Here is a 16,479-nt window from a genome sequence, read left to right as displayed (position 1 = left end):
GGGTTGGGGTGCAGAGTGGGGCTCATGGGTGCAGGCTCTGGGTGGCGCTTACCTCAAGCAGCTCCCAGAAACAGCGGCATGTCCCTTCCCCGGGTCTTATGCGAGGCACGACTAGGTGGTGCTGCACGCTGTACCATCTGCAGGCACTGCTCTTGCAGTTCCCAGCCAATGGGAGCTGTGGGGCCAGTGCTTGGGGCAGGGGGCAGCATGCAGAGCAGAGCCCCCTGGCTGCCCCTATGTATAGGAGCCAGAGGGGGCCATGCCACTGCTTCCGGGAGCCGGCCTGGAGCAGACCCTGACTCTGATCCCCAACTGGAATGCCAGAGCGGGGCAAGCCCCAGACCTCGCTCCCCAGCAAAAGCTCAAGGGCTGGATTAAAACAGCTGGCAGGCCTGATCCAGCCTGTAGCCCATAGTTTGCCCACCCCTGCTCTATCCCTTAGTTCTGGTGATTGTTGTTGTTTTTCTTATGAGCTCTTATCACTTCTCCAAATGAACAGAAGTTTATCATTTGTTCAGCTCAAAGAGCATGTGATAAAGCTCTTCCAGTGCTGCCCCATGCATTGATTGGCAGGAGAGACTGGTGTAGCAAGAGGATTTATTGATGTGACTGTGGTCAGTTTTCTGGGAAGTTTGAAGTCTCTATCCTGGGTTTCCCACTATTGCCAGGTACCCAGGTAGCACTTAAATTTTTTTTTACTTAACTAGCATTTACCCCTTTTATAGATACTGTGGTTACCCCTCACTACTCTCAGCTATGTTTGCTGCTGTTTTCCAAAGTGGCTACGCTATGCTCTTGAGAGTAGTGTGAGCTGGCCCTCCCAGAGATACAAGTATTCTTATTACCTACATGCCATCTGAATTTCAATGCTGCACCTTAAAATGTCACATGCAATACCCTCATACTTTATTAAGTTTCTTTAGAACTCCTAGTTAACATTAGATTCTCATTTAGCAGAATGGACCCCCCAAACCTCATTGGGGCCTCTGACAACTATGTGATATAAATATTTAATCATAATTTTGTTGATATGTTTTGGAAAACCATTTCTAAAGCCCTCTTTTTAATTCAAACAGATTCTTCAAGTGGGAAATGAAGATGCCCAGATGCATACATTATTTGCAGATTCTTTTGCTACTTTGGGCCGTTTGGACAACATCACCTTAGTGATGGTGTTCCACCCACAGTATCTAGGAAGCTCTCTGAAAACTCAGCACTATCTACTGCAGATGGATGGTCCACTGCCTCTTCATTACCGACACTACATAGGGATAATGGTATGTTGCAGTGCAGAGCAGCAAGCAGAAATAGCCATTTTGGCTACTTGCTTTAATCCTTTTTACAACAGATGTTAACTACATTTTTGTGTGTTCAGCTGAGGGAAGGCCTTCCAACATATGTTAAGGGAAATGCCAGAGTAATTACCTGAAGTATTTTATGTTTTATAGAACACTATCTTTGTTTTCTTTTCTAAATACAGTTTTATGAGATCAGTGCTTACAGTATAAATGCTCATGCTTTCAAAAATAATGGGAGGAGGAAAAAAGATAATCTTGGTGTCCTATAAATAGGAAGATTATTTTGCCATCAGATTCCTATGTACCTCAAATCTGTTTTTTAAGCCAGGTTTTTAACCATCTGTGTTTTGTCCACCACATCTCAATATAAATAACTTTACCATTCAGTCAATATTTCAGAATCTTCAGATTCCAACCAAATTTCCTGTTAGATCCCAACATTGTCATAATTAATTGTAACAGGTGTAGATTGTAGTCTCCATTGTGCCAACAAAGCACTGTGTCCATTTAAGTTATCTTGAAACTCTAAGCCTTATCTAAACTATCAATGGAAATTGTTATTCTTTGAGTGAACCACGTGTAATCACATTTTTACTGGAAAAGTGCCAGTTTTTTGGCTTTTACGGGCAGAACTTTAGAATCAGCTTCCCACAAACCAATTTTAGATTAGAATTTAAAGATGTAAAATCAAAACACTGTTATGGTGAATGTGAATTAAAAATGTTCAGTTATATATTCTTAAGAGGAATAATTGAAACAAGCTACTGTGTTAATCATAAGTTTGTTTTAATTACAGATTTTGACCACTGCAAAATCTTAACATTGTAATAATGATTTGTGTCATTGCTATGAGATAATTTGCAAAGATTCTTCTGCATTATAATGTCTTTTTTCCTTCTAGGCTGCAGCAAGACATCAGTGCTCCTATCTAGTTAACCTCCATGTTAATGACTTCCTTCATGTTGGAGGAGACCCCAAATGGCTGAATGGCCTAGAGAATGCACCTCACAAGCTGCAAAATTTAGGAGAATTGAATAAAATATTGGCTCATCGGCCCTGGCTTATTACCAAAGAGCATATTGAGGTTAGTCTTCTCTTATGCAACACCCTACATGTCCTTACTAGACAAAATGCAGTCTAAATTTCTTGGGGCTGAGGAGGGAGCTCTTTTTTTTTTTTTTCTAGTGGTTTTATTTACACTTTGTAGCTGAAATACTGTAATAGTTATAGAAATGATATATCAGGAACTCAAAATAATTACTGGTCTCATCTCACTGAGTAGAGTTCTTATTTAGAAAGCAATTCTACTGGTACTTTGGAAGAATTGCATGTTAATGTATCACAGTGTGACTGGTAGCCCTGATCTATAACCCTCAGTAGGATGGACGTGTGTTACTTAAAATGTGATGGTATGTCACTAGCACCTGATTTTGTAGGCTCTACTTGGGGCTGTGTGGAACCCATGTTTAAAATGGCTGAGGCTCTGAATGATCCAGCTTGAGACTTAAAAGTAGAGGGTGCATTTTAAGATGCGTACCTTCTTAAAACAAGATTATTATACATTTCTCTTGAACTCCGGATTTTCAAGATGATGCTAGGGCATAAGAATAGATCAGCACAATTTTAACAGAATTATTGAAAACTGTATTTTGAACCTAGAGACTCCAGTCTACTGTATATGCATGTAAAATGTACATATTCCTCTTCTGATTCCATGACACTCACATTTAAGCAACTTTTTAAAAGCAAATTTTCTATATAAAAACAATAGAAGCAATAACCTGAAGTATAATGCCCTCCTTTCTAAAGCCACTCTTTGCCTCCCTGCTGCTGCTTTCCTCTCTCCAGAGAAAGGAGGAAGAGTGTTACTTTCTCTGAGAAACATCTGCCGGGGAGGGAAGCAGAGGCTGGCCTTGCGGGAGGGGAAGAAGCATACTCTTTGCAAAGGCTAAGAACCTCCCACTTGTTCCTGTCTGAAGGGGAAGCTGGGGTTAAAGCATCCTGTCAGCCACAGATAATTCCTCCCATGTGGAGCCACTGGGGAAGATGGAGTCTTGAGCCATGTTTCACCCCCAGACTTTCTTTAAAAAAAGAAAAGGAGTACTTGTGGCACCTTAGAGACTAACAAATTTATTAGAGCATAAGCTTTCGTGAGCTACAGCTCACTTCATCGGATGCATTTGGTGGAAAAAAACTTTTTTTCCACCAAATGCATCTGATGAAGTGAGCTGTAGCTCACGAAAGCTTATGCTCTAATAAATTTGTTAGTCTCTAAAGTGCCACAAGTACTCCTTTTCTTTTTGCAAATACAGACTAACACGGCTGCTACTCTGAAACCAGACTTTCTTTAGGCAGCTTATTTGCCATGAACTGCCTGGGGCTTTCCGAGATTGCAGAGATGGGCTAAAACCATCCAATTTTTGCCTGTGCCTGCTAAACTTGAAGGTTTGAGTAGAAGCATTGTTTTACTAATGGTGCAAAATTGAAAAACGAGCCAGCCTGACTTTAGTGGAAACCTGAAAGCAAAATGAAGGCACTTCAACTGATCCAAGTGCTATTTTTGGGCAAAAAGTCATGTGCTGTTTGGCTTACCCATGCAACCCCATTACCATAACTCCCACCCTTCTTCTGTTAATGGCTTATCAGTAACAAAACCAGCAGTTACAAGGATTGATTATGGCAGTGTTATGGGCTGTGGGGAGGAGGAGGCTATTAGTCTCTTGAAATTAATAATATAATGAGGATGTGGCCAGTTGCCTCCTAACTTGTTTGTTTGACCCCTTAACCTCACTCTCTGTTTGGTCCTTTTCAAAGGTAAGCTCTGCATTTGTCTGTGCAGCTTCTAGCTTACTGGGGAAAGACATAACAAGAGAGCTTGAATTCTAGAAGAATAGCTTCTTTCCAGAGAACAAGTTATTGACAAGTGCATTAAAAAGTTTGTGGGACTAGGCTGATTAGGTTGATGAAGTTTCTGAGCCACCAATAGAGTTGTTTTTAAAAAAAAAAAAAATCTTGTGTTGTGTTTCTTTTAAAGCAACTTCTGAAGACAGAAGAGCATGGCTGGTCCCTGGCAGAGCTGATCCACGCAGTTGTTCTACTTACACACTACCATTCACTTGCTTCTTTCACATTTGGCTGTGGAATCAGCCCAGAAATTCATTGTGAGGGTGGCCACACCTTCAAGCTCCCCTCTGTCAGTAACTATTGCATCTGTGATATTACAAATGGCAACCATGGAGTGGATGAAGCTCATGTCAGCCCAGCCGGAAGCATTTCAGTAAGGATCTGTTACCATCTAGGAGTTTGAGCACATAACAATCTCCAGTTCTAACAAGTTCATACTGTGGTGTTTCTGCATTAATCCAATAGGTGGATGAGATCTAGTTCTGCATCTCCATTTCACCCAACTTTAGTGGCACAATAGAGTGATTTACCCAGAGTGTGGATGAACTTGGATGAGGGTTAGGTGGTTTAAGCTAAACTTAGATCAAACTGAAATGATAGGCTGGGGGAAGCAATCAGAAGGGCCGTTATCTCTATCCCTTCAGTTGAGGGTGTCTGCCTTCCATTTGTCAATCCAGTTGGCAAACTCTGGGGTTTAGTTGGTCACTCTGCAGCTTCTAAATGTCCAAATAGCAGCAGTCACCAAGGTTCCTTTTTTTCTTCTGTGCTTTGCTGGAGGATGAACACCTCTTCCTTTTACATGAGACCCAGACTCCACACCCACAGACCATTCAGTGTCTTCTGAATGCCTTTACGTTAGGCAGTACATCTTGCCCATTCGTGCTCCCTGATCTGCATTGGTTTTCAGCTGGCTATCATTTACAGTTAAAAGTCAAAGATCGTTATCTCAGGTTTGGGTGCTGGTTAACTCTTGAAGACCTTGGTATAAACAGAAGAGATCTGGAGGCACAGGGCATTTTCAGTGTGGGCTCCTTGGCTCTGGAACTGGCCTCCTGCTGTCTTGATAAGAGTCTGGGTTTGTGGACAATAAGGGAGCAATACAAGACAGCTATTTACCCAGGCTTTCCCTGGAAGAACAAGCATACTATGTGAGGCAGAGAGGAAGTGGAGGACTGATTGGGCAAAGGTGGGAAAATTGAAGATGAGGATTTTCTTTGCAATGGCCTGGGGAATTTTTGTTTTAGAGTTCATTCTTAATGGATATTGAGCCAATAAAATGTGTTTATGATTTGAACAGTACCCAGAGTCGTAATGCACTTATTTTGACTTATAATTTTATCTACAAAGTGAGAGACTAAATCTTTAATAAAATCGCACTAGAGCGGTTAGATCAGTATATCTTTACATAAGAAAAATTCTGGTCTTTCTAGAAAATATTTAAAAAAAGATGCAAATCAAGGCTGGAGTATGAACTTTAGCTTTAACTTTTGGCTTGACACTTTGTATCAACTGTCACGTTCAAGTTTATAGAGCAATAAAGTGTGTGTGTGTGTGTGTGTGTGTGTGCGTGTGTGTTAATTTTAAGACTACAGAATCTTTCTGTGAAGTTGAAGCACTTATGGAGAAAATGAAGAAGCTACAAGAGTGCAGAGATGAAGAGGAAGCAAGCCAAGAGGAGATGGCCACACGTTTTGAGAGAGAGAAGAGAGAAAGCATGTTTGTGTGTTGTTCAGGTAAAAATACATACATGGTGATTATTTAGACTTAACTAAATGTGTTGGAGAAATCAACATACTTTTAATTACTAAAAAAGTGGTATTTTTGTTGTGTTTTGACACACAAAAATTTAATTTAAAAAGGATTATGGTTAGAGAAGATTTTTAAACAAACCCTTAAAAGCAAGGAGGTGCCAAGTTGTGTGACATCTCTTAAACATACCATAATGCCTCCATATCTTCACAAGGAACTTAATTTTGCCTCCAACAGATAAGAAAATGCTACTCAATTACGCTCCTACAGTATAATGTAAAACCTAATTACCTCAGCTACAGTAGCAAATATTAAGCACTGATGTGCACAAGTTGAATGTGGGGTGTGTGATTTTCAGGGAAATATGAGATTGTACTAAAGGTCTGCTACAAGCCTAATGTCATTCTGGGTTCTTCCACAGAAATTCTCTCCAAATTAAAATGCAGTTTATAAGATCTAGAGCTCTGTTTCCCTGAACTTTTGATCAAAAAAATTCACTTACTGCCCATGAAATTCTGGAAAAAAAAAAAAAAAAAAAAAGTAGACGCAGGATGTTTGATGCTTGTAGTTTTTGCATATATATGAAAGAAGCTGGATTTTTCATTCAAGGAATTGCCCCTAGAGATCCATACTTTTGCAACTGTATTAGGCTGTACATATCCAGAATTTTTTATAATTAGTCTAAAGAGGTTGTGTGTACCTTTAAAAAGTGCAGAGATTGTCTGTAAGTGAAACCTTGCTTATCCCACAGCAGCCGCAGTTCTTAATTGCTTACCCAGCGGAGAACCCTGATAAGCAGAGGATAAAGGATGAATAAACTGTGGAGCCAATTTCTTTGGATTAGTTTCTTGAATGTCTATAAAGGTCTGATATTCTGGGTGCTATCACCATTCAGGCAACTACGCCTGTGTTCCCTCTCCGTAATCACTCGAGTGTCCCCACTTTAGGCACCTGGTTCCTCAGCCATCACCTCTTTTGAACGGACACCCATGTCTCTCTCCCTCCTGATCAGGGTTTTTCCAAGCTGCACCGTTTCCGGCCTGCACTGTGATATCCTCAGCAAGCCAGATTGCTTAAACAGGCCAGTGTCTGTGCTTTGCTTTCTCTCTGAAGGCTGGGAACCACATAACTTTTTCTAAGTAAGCACATTTATTCTTAAAATGAAAGCATTATAGAAAAAACATTAAAACAATAAAAGAACCTGCAAGCATACTAAAAAGCTTATCAGCGATCACTACAGCTTAACCTTGGGCTGTGGTAGGTGTCAGTCCTTCAAACCCACAATTGGGTTTCCCTGTGGTTACAAGTTCATAACTGATTCAGATTTAGAACTAGAACCCAGACTGGGCAGAACAGCGGTTCCTTATACAGCTTGGGCCTTTGATGTTGGCCTTCAGTAACAGGTAATCAGCAGACAAAGACCCTCTTCTCAGGCCATAGCTTCATAAGGCTAGTTTTTTTCCATAACGAGAGCTGGGGAATATGCATTTACCTCTTCTTAGCTATTCCTCAGGAAAATCATTTAATGATTTTTATACTTAAAGTCCATTTTTATCTGGCATGTTGTTTGAACCTCCAGGTCTCACATATCAACTCCTTTAGGGGTTACATATAGTCTTGGCCCACAATAATACATAAATCATTCATTTAATACAATGGTCTCCCAAGGATATTGCAGGAGATTGCCATATCTTTCATAGGTTCTATCATAAATTACTAACTTCTCCACCTACTACTAGGTAACCTAGTTTTGCAAGAGTTCCCTGTATTAGGATTGTTTCTGGAGGGGAGAGACAAGTGGGATGTGATACTTTAACTTATTGTACTGTCGAGAGAGAGAATCCACAGTAGCTTCAGAGGTGCTCTTCCATTTTTGTTTTCTTGCTGGAATATGCCGAGATTAACTTGTGAAACTCCTACTGTTTACTTTAACAGAGGATGAGGAATCAGCGCCAACAAGAGATGTGTCTCGACACTTTGAGGATACAAGCTATGGGTACAAAGACTTCTCCAGACATGGAATGCATGTGCCTACGTTCCGTGTTCAGGTAACAGAAAAGTGATCAGTAAGCAGCATCAGAAAATGCGTACAATCAATGTGTTAAATTGTACCGATCACTTAGAACTAGTGACAAGTTGTGATGCAAACTAGTGCCTGGACGACAAAAGAGGACTTATTTTTTATTTTATTTTACAAATAAGCACTCTTATTTCAAGAGCAATAAACTTATAATAAAAGAAATAACTTGATAAAAGAAATTGAAGAGTAGCTCTTCGGTGTGTCTTTTTGAAACGTGTAGTCAGTTTGCTTTCTTTATTTTAAGGACTATTCTTGGGAGGACCATGGATATTCTTTGGTTAATCGTCTTTACCCAGATGTGGGGCAGCTGATTGATGAGAAGTTTCATATTGCTTATGATCTGACATACAATACAATGGCCATGCACAAAGATGTGGATACTTCCATGCTTAGACGTGCAATTTGGAATTATATCCACTGTATGTTTGGAATAAGGTTGGTCCTGTCATCTTCCTTATATAAAACAATTAGATTTGGTAGTATCTCATCATTTTTTTTCCTGATGGAAGATAGCCATTTATTATGCTATCAGTGATAAATTTCATTGCCACGATAGCAATGCAGGAGCAAGACTCTACTTAAGTGAGATAGAGGTGCATATTTCCAGAAAGTAAGTCTTTGTTCACAGCTGGAATAACAAATTGTGTACAGTAGTTTGAAGCATAATTTCTAAGTGAAACACTAGGATTGTGGGATAGGAAAATGAAAGTATTTTCCTTTCACTTCTGAACAGATACGATGATTATGACTATGGTGAAATTAATCAGTTGTTGGACCGCAGCTTTAAAGTTTACATCAAAACTGTGGTTTGCACTCCTGAAAAAACCACAAAAAGAATGTATGATAGCTTCTGGAGGCAGTTCAAACATTCTGAGAAGGTACCGTCTGCATGTATTTTGAGGAGCTCAGTAGATTTGGTAGTAATGCTAGTAGACATAGTGTGCTACAATAATAGTGTAAAATGCTATGATAATCAGAGAATTGGTGTTTCAGTTATGAAAATTAGATCTCACTTCTGTTGGATAAATATCATACTGAATTTGTCAAATACACTTTCTTATAAGCATAACTTTTCCTTGTCTACTAAATATGCTAGCTAACAGACAAACCAAGTTATTTGCTGGTTAGTATGCAAGCTTTCTTGTTATGTAGAGGGAAATAGATAAGTTGCTAAACTACTTATCAATACACACAATTTAGTTAAACTTTTCTCTAGGGCCAACTGAGAAAATCAAGGCCATTGTACGTCATGACAAGGAGCCCCCTGTGGCCTATCTCTTATCATGGTCTTTGCCCCAGAATGCAGTGTTATGGGATGCTCTTTTGCCCTAGGAGCAGCAGCCCCACTCCCAAAAGTACTTATCCCTAAAGCAGATAAACCCCAGCTGCTATGTGAGTCAGTTTCCCTGTGGCTTTCTCCAGCCACAAAGTTCTCTCTTATGATGGTGTTGGGAGGTATTTCCCCTAAGCAGCAGATCTTGGGGATAGCACCCATTGATGTTTATAGTGTCAGCACTATTTCAGGCTGTCTGCAGACTCTCACAGACATCAGTTACCCACAGTTGATGTCTTCAAGCTTTTGTTTACAACTATGGAGGCAAGAAACTGCTTACATTTTCTTGTATTAATGTAACTCTGTGATCTTGGGCCTAGGCCTATAGTGCCTGTGCCTTAGGCCTGGTCTACACCTAACACTGGGGTCTAGCTACCTACCTCGCTCAGTACTGTGAATAATTTCATGCCCTGGGTGATGTAGTTAACTCAACCTAACCCCAACCATAGACACAGCTAAGTTGATAGAAGAACTGTCCTGTCAACCTAGATATCACCTCTTGGAGAAATGGATTTGCTGCAGTGATGGGAAAAAACCCTTCTGTTGCTGTAGTGTCTACACTACAGTGGAGTTGTTGCAGCAGCGCTGCTGCACTACTTGTAGTGTAGACATACCTTTTAACCTGGCTCTGCTCTTATCAAAAGAGAGTGATGTCTGATAGCATGAGACCCACCACACCTGCTGCTTCTCTTACCCCACTCCATGCCTTCCCTTTAACTTCCCTAAGATCCTTTGAAAATGTTGAAAAGCTGTCTTGCACCTGTAGCATTTGCTGGAAACCTTTCCCCTCCTACAAGCTCTGCGGCAGGGAGAGAGCTATCGGTATGTGTAACTTTACTTTTTTTTTTTCCTCTAGGTTCATGTTAATTTGCTTCTTATAGAAGCTCGGATGCAAGCTGAACTACTTTATGCTTTGAGAGCTATAACTCATTATATGACCTGATACCTTTGGCCGACTAATGACGATGGAATGTTCAGCAGATACAGCCTATAGAGCGAACCTACTAAGCACCAGGACCAATGGTCACTAGAAATTAAGAGACTTTGCCATAACTTCTTTAGTTTCAGCTTTTTCATTGTTGCCACTGAGCAGTGACTGCGTGGCAGTTGAAGAGTTGTGTTGAAGTGCTGCCTGTTCACAGTATTGGGCTTTAGACAGTATAGGAAACCATGACTTGTGGCAATACAGCAGATGGTAAATACATAAATCTTGTATTAAGTTAAATACAATGGGAGCTGGAGCATAGAAGAACTTGCACCAAAAAAAAAAAAGTGCACCTTGATGACTCCTGCTTTTGATACAAGAATAATTTTAGAAAACCTGGATGCTGCTATTTGTGCTGGTGGAATGAACTGAGACTGGCTGTTCCAGTTAAGCTATAAGCTAAAGCAAGCACTGCTATATTCTGAGCCTACATTGTGTTTGGTTTTAAAGAAAATAGGTCTCCTTGTTTAGCATCTTTTTAAAAATCAGAACTAATCTTCCTTTGAAGGTAACAGAGATTTCTCTTACTGTAGTATCGCCTTAAAGAAAAACATGTTGTAGGACAATGCGTTCAGAATTCTTTGGTGAAATCCAAAGTGCGATGGTCTTCCAGGAGGGAGGGGATGGGGAAATTCAGTCCTGAAAGCTATTTAGATAAGTGTAGAACTACCTGAATTGTCCCTTAATCTGCTTTCCAAGGATGAACATTTTCTGTCACTGATGCCCATTCCTTTTGTTGTCGTGCATTTTTTTGTTTCTGGGAGCTAGCTAAGGTGTGGGAATGTTACACTGACTGTTAGGCAGTCCAGAGTTTCACAAGCCCAGGGGTGGTCTTAAGCAGCTGCAAAATCATTAAGCTGAAAAACCTCTATTTTTTTAGTAAATCAAAACATTAAAATGGTAATGTTCAATATACAGTTGGTTTCAGAGAATACATGAAACACTTATGAGTGTGAATTGCTTTTGAAATCTGTCAGTATTACTGGTATTTTTAAATAAAGGATAGCAACTTTATTTTACACCATCTTACTGCTTTAAACTACTTACCCATCTACTCCAATACCCACTACACTAAAGGATCAAAATCTTTGAGAGGCACAGCTGAGAAAACCTACTATATAACTTGTGAAGCTGACAGAACCTCCCTATTAATTATTCAGTTGGTTAGATTAAGAGGGGTGGTGAATAGTTTTAGGGGGGGAAAATAAAATGTTTACTGGGGTGAGCTTTGTATCTTTTCAGTCAGCACCACCTTCTCTTGCTTGCTCAAGACCTTTCAAGCTAATTTTTGTTCCCTCCCTGACTCTGCTCCCAACATGATCTATGAGAAGAGATTTTCCAACTCGCTTTTTCCAAACCTGCTATCTTAAACTGCCAGCTCCCTAGGTATTTCCAAAAGGATTAAGTGCAAAGATATAAAATACTAGTGACCTTTAGTGAGTCTAGTTCCAGAACTTGTGTAAAATTATCAGTTATTCAAAGAACCTTTCATGGGCTAGAATGGGTTAAAATCAAGCAGCAGTTGGGTAAGGATAGAAAAGACATTTGTTAATCAATTAAGCCATTCTTCATTTAGTTAACTCTTGAGTTACCATGTATGTCACTGAAGAATCATATACTAAATGCTGCCAGGTTTAAACAAAAACTTTACTCGCTCTTTTGTACAATACAGTAGATAGTGGGGACTTGTTAATGTCAAACTTTTCTTGATTATGTTCTTGTAATTTATTATAATAGTACTTACTACATATATGTAGTCTTCTACAAATCTTACAGGGGTGTGATGATTAGTTACGAGATCCTGATGTTGGAGATTGGAAAAAGGAGACTGCGATTTACCAGGTTACAGAGCAACTTGATGGCAAAGCTGGAATTAAAACAAGATTTCTGGCTGCCAGCCTTTTGTGCTCACTCAACTAGATCAAGCTGGCTCTGGTTGCAGATAAGCTAGTATGAGTCTAGAGGGATATATGATTGCTCTTTAAAACAATGGTATGATATAGGCAGAGCAGAGCCCTACAAAAGGAAAGATGCATTAGTGACCATGGCCCTCAAGCTCCATGAGGATTTCAGAATCTCAGCCAGAGGTCATGAGTCTAATTCAGGATTGGGTGGGTGAGATTCTGTGGTATGTAATGTGCAGGAGGTCAATATACAAGGTATATTGTATATAGACACATGCCTGTCTGTAAGCAAGGACTGGCCTGTCTCCCATGATCTGTGAGAGTGATGGGTCGTCCTTCAGGATAGGTTGTAGAGCCTTGATGATGTGTTGGAGAGGTTTTATTTCCCCTCCCTCTAGCCCCCCCATTTCTCAGACGTTCTTGTCAACTACTGGAAATGACCCACCTTGATTATCACTGCAAAAGGTTCCCCCCCCCTTCCCTCCCTGCTCTCCTGCTGGTAATAGCTCACCTTAAGTGATCACTCTCATTACAGTGTGTATGGTAACACCCATTGTTTCATGTTCTCTGTATATAAATCTCCCCACCGTATTTTCCACTGAATGCATCCGATGAAGTGAGCTGTAACTCATGAAAGCTTATGCTCAAATAAATTTTAGTCTCTAAGGTGCCATAAGTACTCCTTTTCTTTTTTTAAAAGAAAATAGTTCAGCTACTACCCAAAGAAATGGTTCAATATTAATTACAGAGGGGTCGCGCACATATTCTTATTCTGATTTAGCCCATTAACAGTCTGCTTCATTTATTTCTACCTCTGAAACTTAATTGTGAACAGCTTAACTGCTACTTGAATTTCAGATGAAAACTAAACCCCTTTTAATGGAGTAGGAACATTCTAGAAATAGCTTAGATGCTACAGCCCAAAAAACTAAAATATTATCTAAAATGGGGTGGGGGAGAGATTAATAAACTGTCACAAAATTGTAACTAACAGGAAGCATCTGCTATTTCCTCTCAACAGGATTTTGATGTTCCATTGAGTAAGAACTTGGCTTTAAAGGGCAATTCCTAAAACTTAGCTTTGTTTAACTGTATCTAATTCCAGGCAGCAGTAAAGACAAAGGGGATATTCCTCCTCTGAAAAACTGAGTTACAGTGGTGCTCAGAGAGCTGTACTCTTCCTTTTGCCAACAGAGGCAGCTAAACCTAACGTGTATTTTTCCACATGACCCAAAGACACTCTGATTTTTTTCAATAATAGTCCAAACAGTCTCTTGTTTCCAACCCTACACGCACACATTTTCAAGCATTACCACACTGCACTGCTTTATATGCTGGTTATAATACCATTAAGCTTTTTGGCCTTAGCTATCACCCCTCACTGTTTGAATATTAAGAAAATATCTTCTCATTCTAGCTGGAAGACATTACATCAACTGTAGTTCTTTGATGGGTGTTGTCCTCTTATATTCTACTGATGGTGTACATGGACCCCGTGTTTGAGTTTGGATTCTTTTGGCCAGCAGTGTTGGTTGGGGGAAGGGTTGCTCCGATGCCCTCAGTGTCCTTGAGCCTCTGACTGAGGGTGCAGGGGCCAGGGCAACCCCAACTGCCATATATGGACAACACAAAATTACAGTTACTGCAAGGTAAACAACTTTCTTCAAGTCCCTGTCTCTATCTATTCCACTGTTGGTGGTTCACAAGCAGTGACCTAGATCAAGGAGACAAGTGATAGGAGTCTGCCTAAATGCATCCAATGAAGTGAGCTGTAGCTCATGAAAGTTTATGCTCTAATAAATTTGTTAGTCTCTAAGGTGCCACAAGTACTCCTTTTCTTTTTGCGAATACAGACTAACACAGCTGCTACTCTGAAACCTAAACAATGAACGTGAGGCAGCCCTACCAAAGTAGCATCAGATTCTGAGTACTGCTGGGTAAGTATATGTACTGAACCCCTCTCCCCAGCAGGTGGCTGCCCTATGTGTCTCTAGTATTGAATCACTTCTCTAAAGAAGTTCTCTCAAGAGTGAGCTGTCACTCTTAGTGGTAGGTCTAATTTGGCTATTTCACATCGCCATTTCATACATTGGAAATCCAGTTACTGTTAATATGGCCTGACTTTTTGGCCCATGCTGGTAAACTAATCTGGGGGATACCATATATGGCTCAGTTCTAGTTGGGTACAAAAGGGATCCTGAGAACATCTAGGGGGTGAAGCTTGCAATGTGACTTTGGGAAAAACACAGGCAGGTGTATTACTTGGTTAAGATGGATATGACCTCTGGCAAGATCTTCAGGTGAGGTGTCAAGGTTACTCAGTGGACTTGGAGGGTGAATATACAGTAGGCTTAGAGCCAACAGATCAAAAATGCATCAGCCAGCTCTTTGACTCTGCCCTCCCCTGGAGCAAACTGTTTGACATTTGTTTTTGTGGGTGGCAAGCACTTCAGGTGGGGGGGTCATCCAACCATAGATGAAGGTCTTGGATAATAAGTGTTCTGTTCTGACCCCACAGTCACTTGTCAGCTGCCTGCTGCTCCATCAGCACATTCTACAACACAAGTAAGTGTACGGCTATGGTAGTGATTTTTGTGATGGACACAGTCAGTGATGAGCTGCCAAAATCTTAACTGGTTCCCTATAACAAGTTGTGATTTAAGGGATGTGCCTCTGTCCTGCCCTCCCCAGGCCCGTTCTCCATCCCAGGTGCCTGCTGGTGGCACAGGAGCCCTTGCATCAGTGGGGTTCCTCCCAGCATAGGGGGCAGCAGCTCCCTGCCCAACTGCCCACCGTGGGACGTGAGCGCCCCCAAGCAGCAGAGGCTGGACAGCCCCACAGCGCAGGAGCAGGAGAGACTGGGGGGAAAGGGAGCTCACCCCCCCACACCCAAGGCAGCCCCCAGCCAGCCCTGCCCGGCTCCTGGCCCTACACAGCGCCCAGTCGTATGGTGCCTGATCTCCCTGCCCAGCGCAGCCTGTCGCGCTTCCTGGGCCAGGCAGGAAGCAGTATGGAGCTTGGCAGCGGCTGCTGAGCGAGGTAGCCTCTGCACACTGGGCCCCGGAGTGGCTGCCCAATGCAGGTAGCAGCCACAGTGCAGCCCCTGCCCTGAGACAGAAGGCTGGGCCCCACACCCCCCTAAATGGTGCTGCTCCATGCACCCCCCCCCCAGCACCGAGCCCCTTCTCCAACCAGGGCCAGCTCTAGGATTTTTGCTGCCCCAAACAAAATAATTTTTTCGGGCTCCCACCCCTTCCCAGCCTTGCTTACTCCCCTGGGCGTGACTAATTCCTCCCCCCTCCCACCCCACCACCCAAGCTCGCCTGCTCCCCTGAACATGCCACAGCTCCGCTTCTCCCCCGTCCCTCTCAGGCGAGGGAGAGACAGTGCCTTCAGGGGAGCAGGCAGAGCGGAGGTGGGTGGGGAGGGGGGAGTACAGGAAGTAATGGCGGGGGAGAGTAGAGGAACTGCTTCCTCCTCCTTATCCAGCCCTGGCCCAGCCCCCTTACCATGCTGCTAAGGGCAGCATGTATGGATGCCGTGTGGCCCGCTGGAGCTCACAGCCCCACTCCCTTACCATGCTGCTCAAAGTGGCAGTGCCAGGAGTGGTCCAGAGCGCTGGCCCTGGCAGCGCAGCATGCTGAGGCTCTGCAAGAGGGGGGAAGGCAGAGGAGGGGCAGGGGGAGCCTACCCCACTGGGAGCTCAGGGAGCCCTAACAACCAATTCTAAAACTGCTTCTAAATGTAACCACCAGTTCCAGCTCACCACTGGATACAGTAGTTCCATAGGTTTACAGTTTCCTGATATAGGGGTAGTTCTTGCTCCCCCTTGTTTTCTTGTATAAAGCATGGCTTTATTGCCATAGGCTCATCCATCACCATTTGAATTGTCAGACCCTTTAGAACTGGGTAGAAAGCTGCATGCCTAATGAATATCCCTTAGGCTCAAGATAATTATGTGAAGCCAGGCTTCTTGAGAAGTCCACATTCCATATGTCTGAAGGTCATCTATGGGGGGGTCCCCATCCTAGCATGTCATCAGAGTCTTTGATGGCAGAGGTTGAGAGAAGGCTACACCCTCTGAAAGTTTGTAAGGGCCTTTCCCCTAGTTTAATAATGACAGGACTTCTGGAGAGGGGAAATACACTGTGATACACAGTTAATGTCTAGTTGGCTAATAAACTTTAACCACCATTGCCTGCAGCAGCGGTGAAGGCTCGCATGCT

At 42.1% G+C, this 16,479-nt stretch overlaps 1 protein-coding gene across 12 annotated transcripts in view; it reads left to right on the top strand.

Annotated features, from left to right (window-relative positions):
• The window catches only part of SESN1 (sestrin 1), a 116,956-nt gene extending 105,594 nt beyond the window's left edge, over positions 1 to 11,362 (top strand). For 6 of the 12 annotated variants that reach the window (XM_043510778.1, XM_038396497.2, XM_038396502.2 and 3 more), the window contains 8 exons: positions 1,077 to 1,277; positions 2,200 to 2,382; positions 4,333 to 4,575; positions 5,788 to 5,935; positions 7,887 to 7,999; positions 8,276 to 8,466; positions 8,765 to 8,909; positions 10,221 to 11,362. In XM_043510778.1, coding sequence (XP_043366713.1) covers positions 1,077 to 1,277; positions 2,200 to 2,382; positions 4,333 to 4,575; positions 5,788 to 5,935; positions 7,887 to 7,999; positions 8,276 to 8,466; positions 8,765 to 8,909; positions 10,221 to 10,307 — 1,311 coding nt within the window. In that variant the 3' untranslated portion in view covers positions 10,308 to 11,362. The remainder of the gene's footprint in view (positions 1 to 1,076; positions 1,278 to 2,199; positions 2,383 to 4,332; positions 4,576 to 5,787; positions 5,936 to 7,886; positions 8,000 to 8,275; positions 8,467 to 8,764; positions 8,910 to 10,220) is intronic. The other 6 variants (XM_043510781.1, XM_043510784.1, XM_038396506.2 and 3 more) reach the window with 2 other exon arrangements.
• Positions 11,363 to 16,479: the final 5,117 nt, after the last annotated feature.

Source organism: Dermochelys coriacea, chromosome 3 (genome assembly GCF_009764565.3).
Source record: "Dermochelys coriacea isolate rDerCor1 chromosome 3, rDerCor1.pri.v4, whole genome shotgun sequence".
NCBI classification, from domain to species: domain Eukaryota; kingdom Metazoa; phylum Chordata; order Testudines; family Dermochelyidae; genus Dermochelys; species Dermochelys coriacea.
The sequence above is the reverse complement of the archived record's forward strand: the minus strand, read 5'-3'. Positions and strand labels throughout refer to the sequence as shown.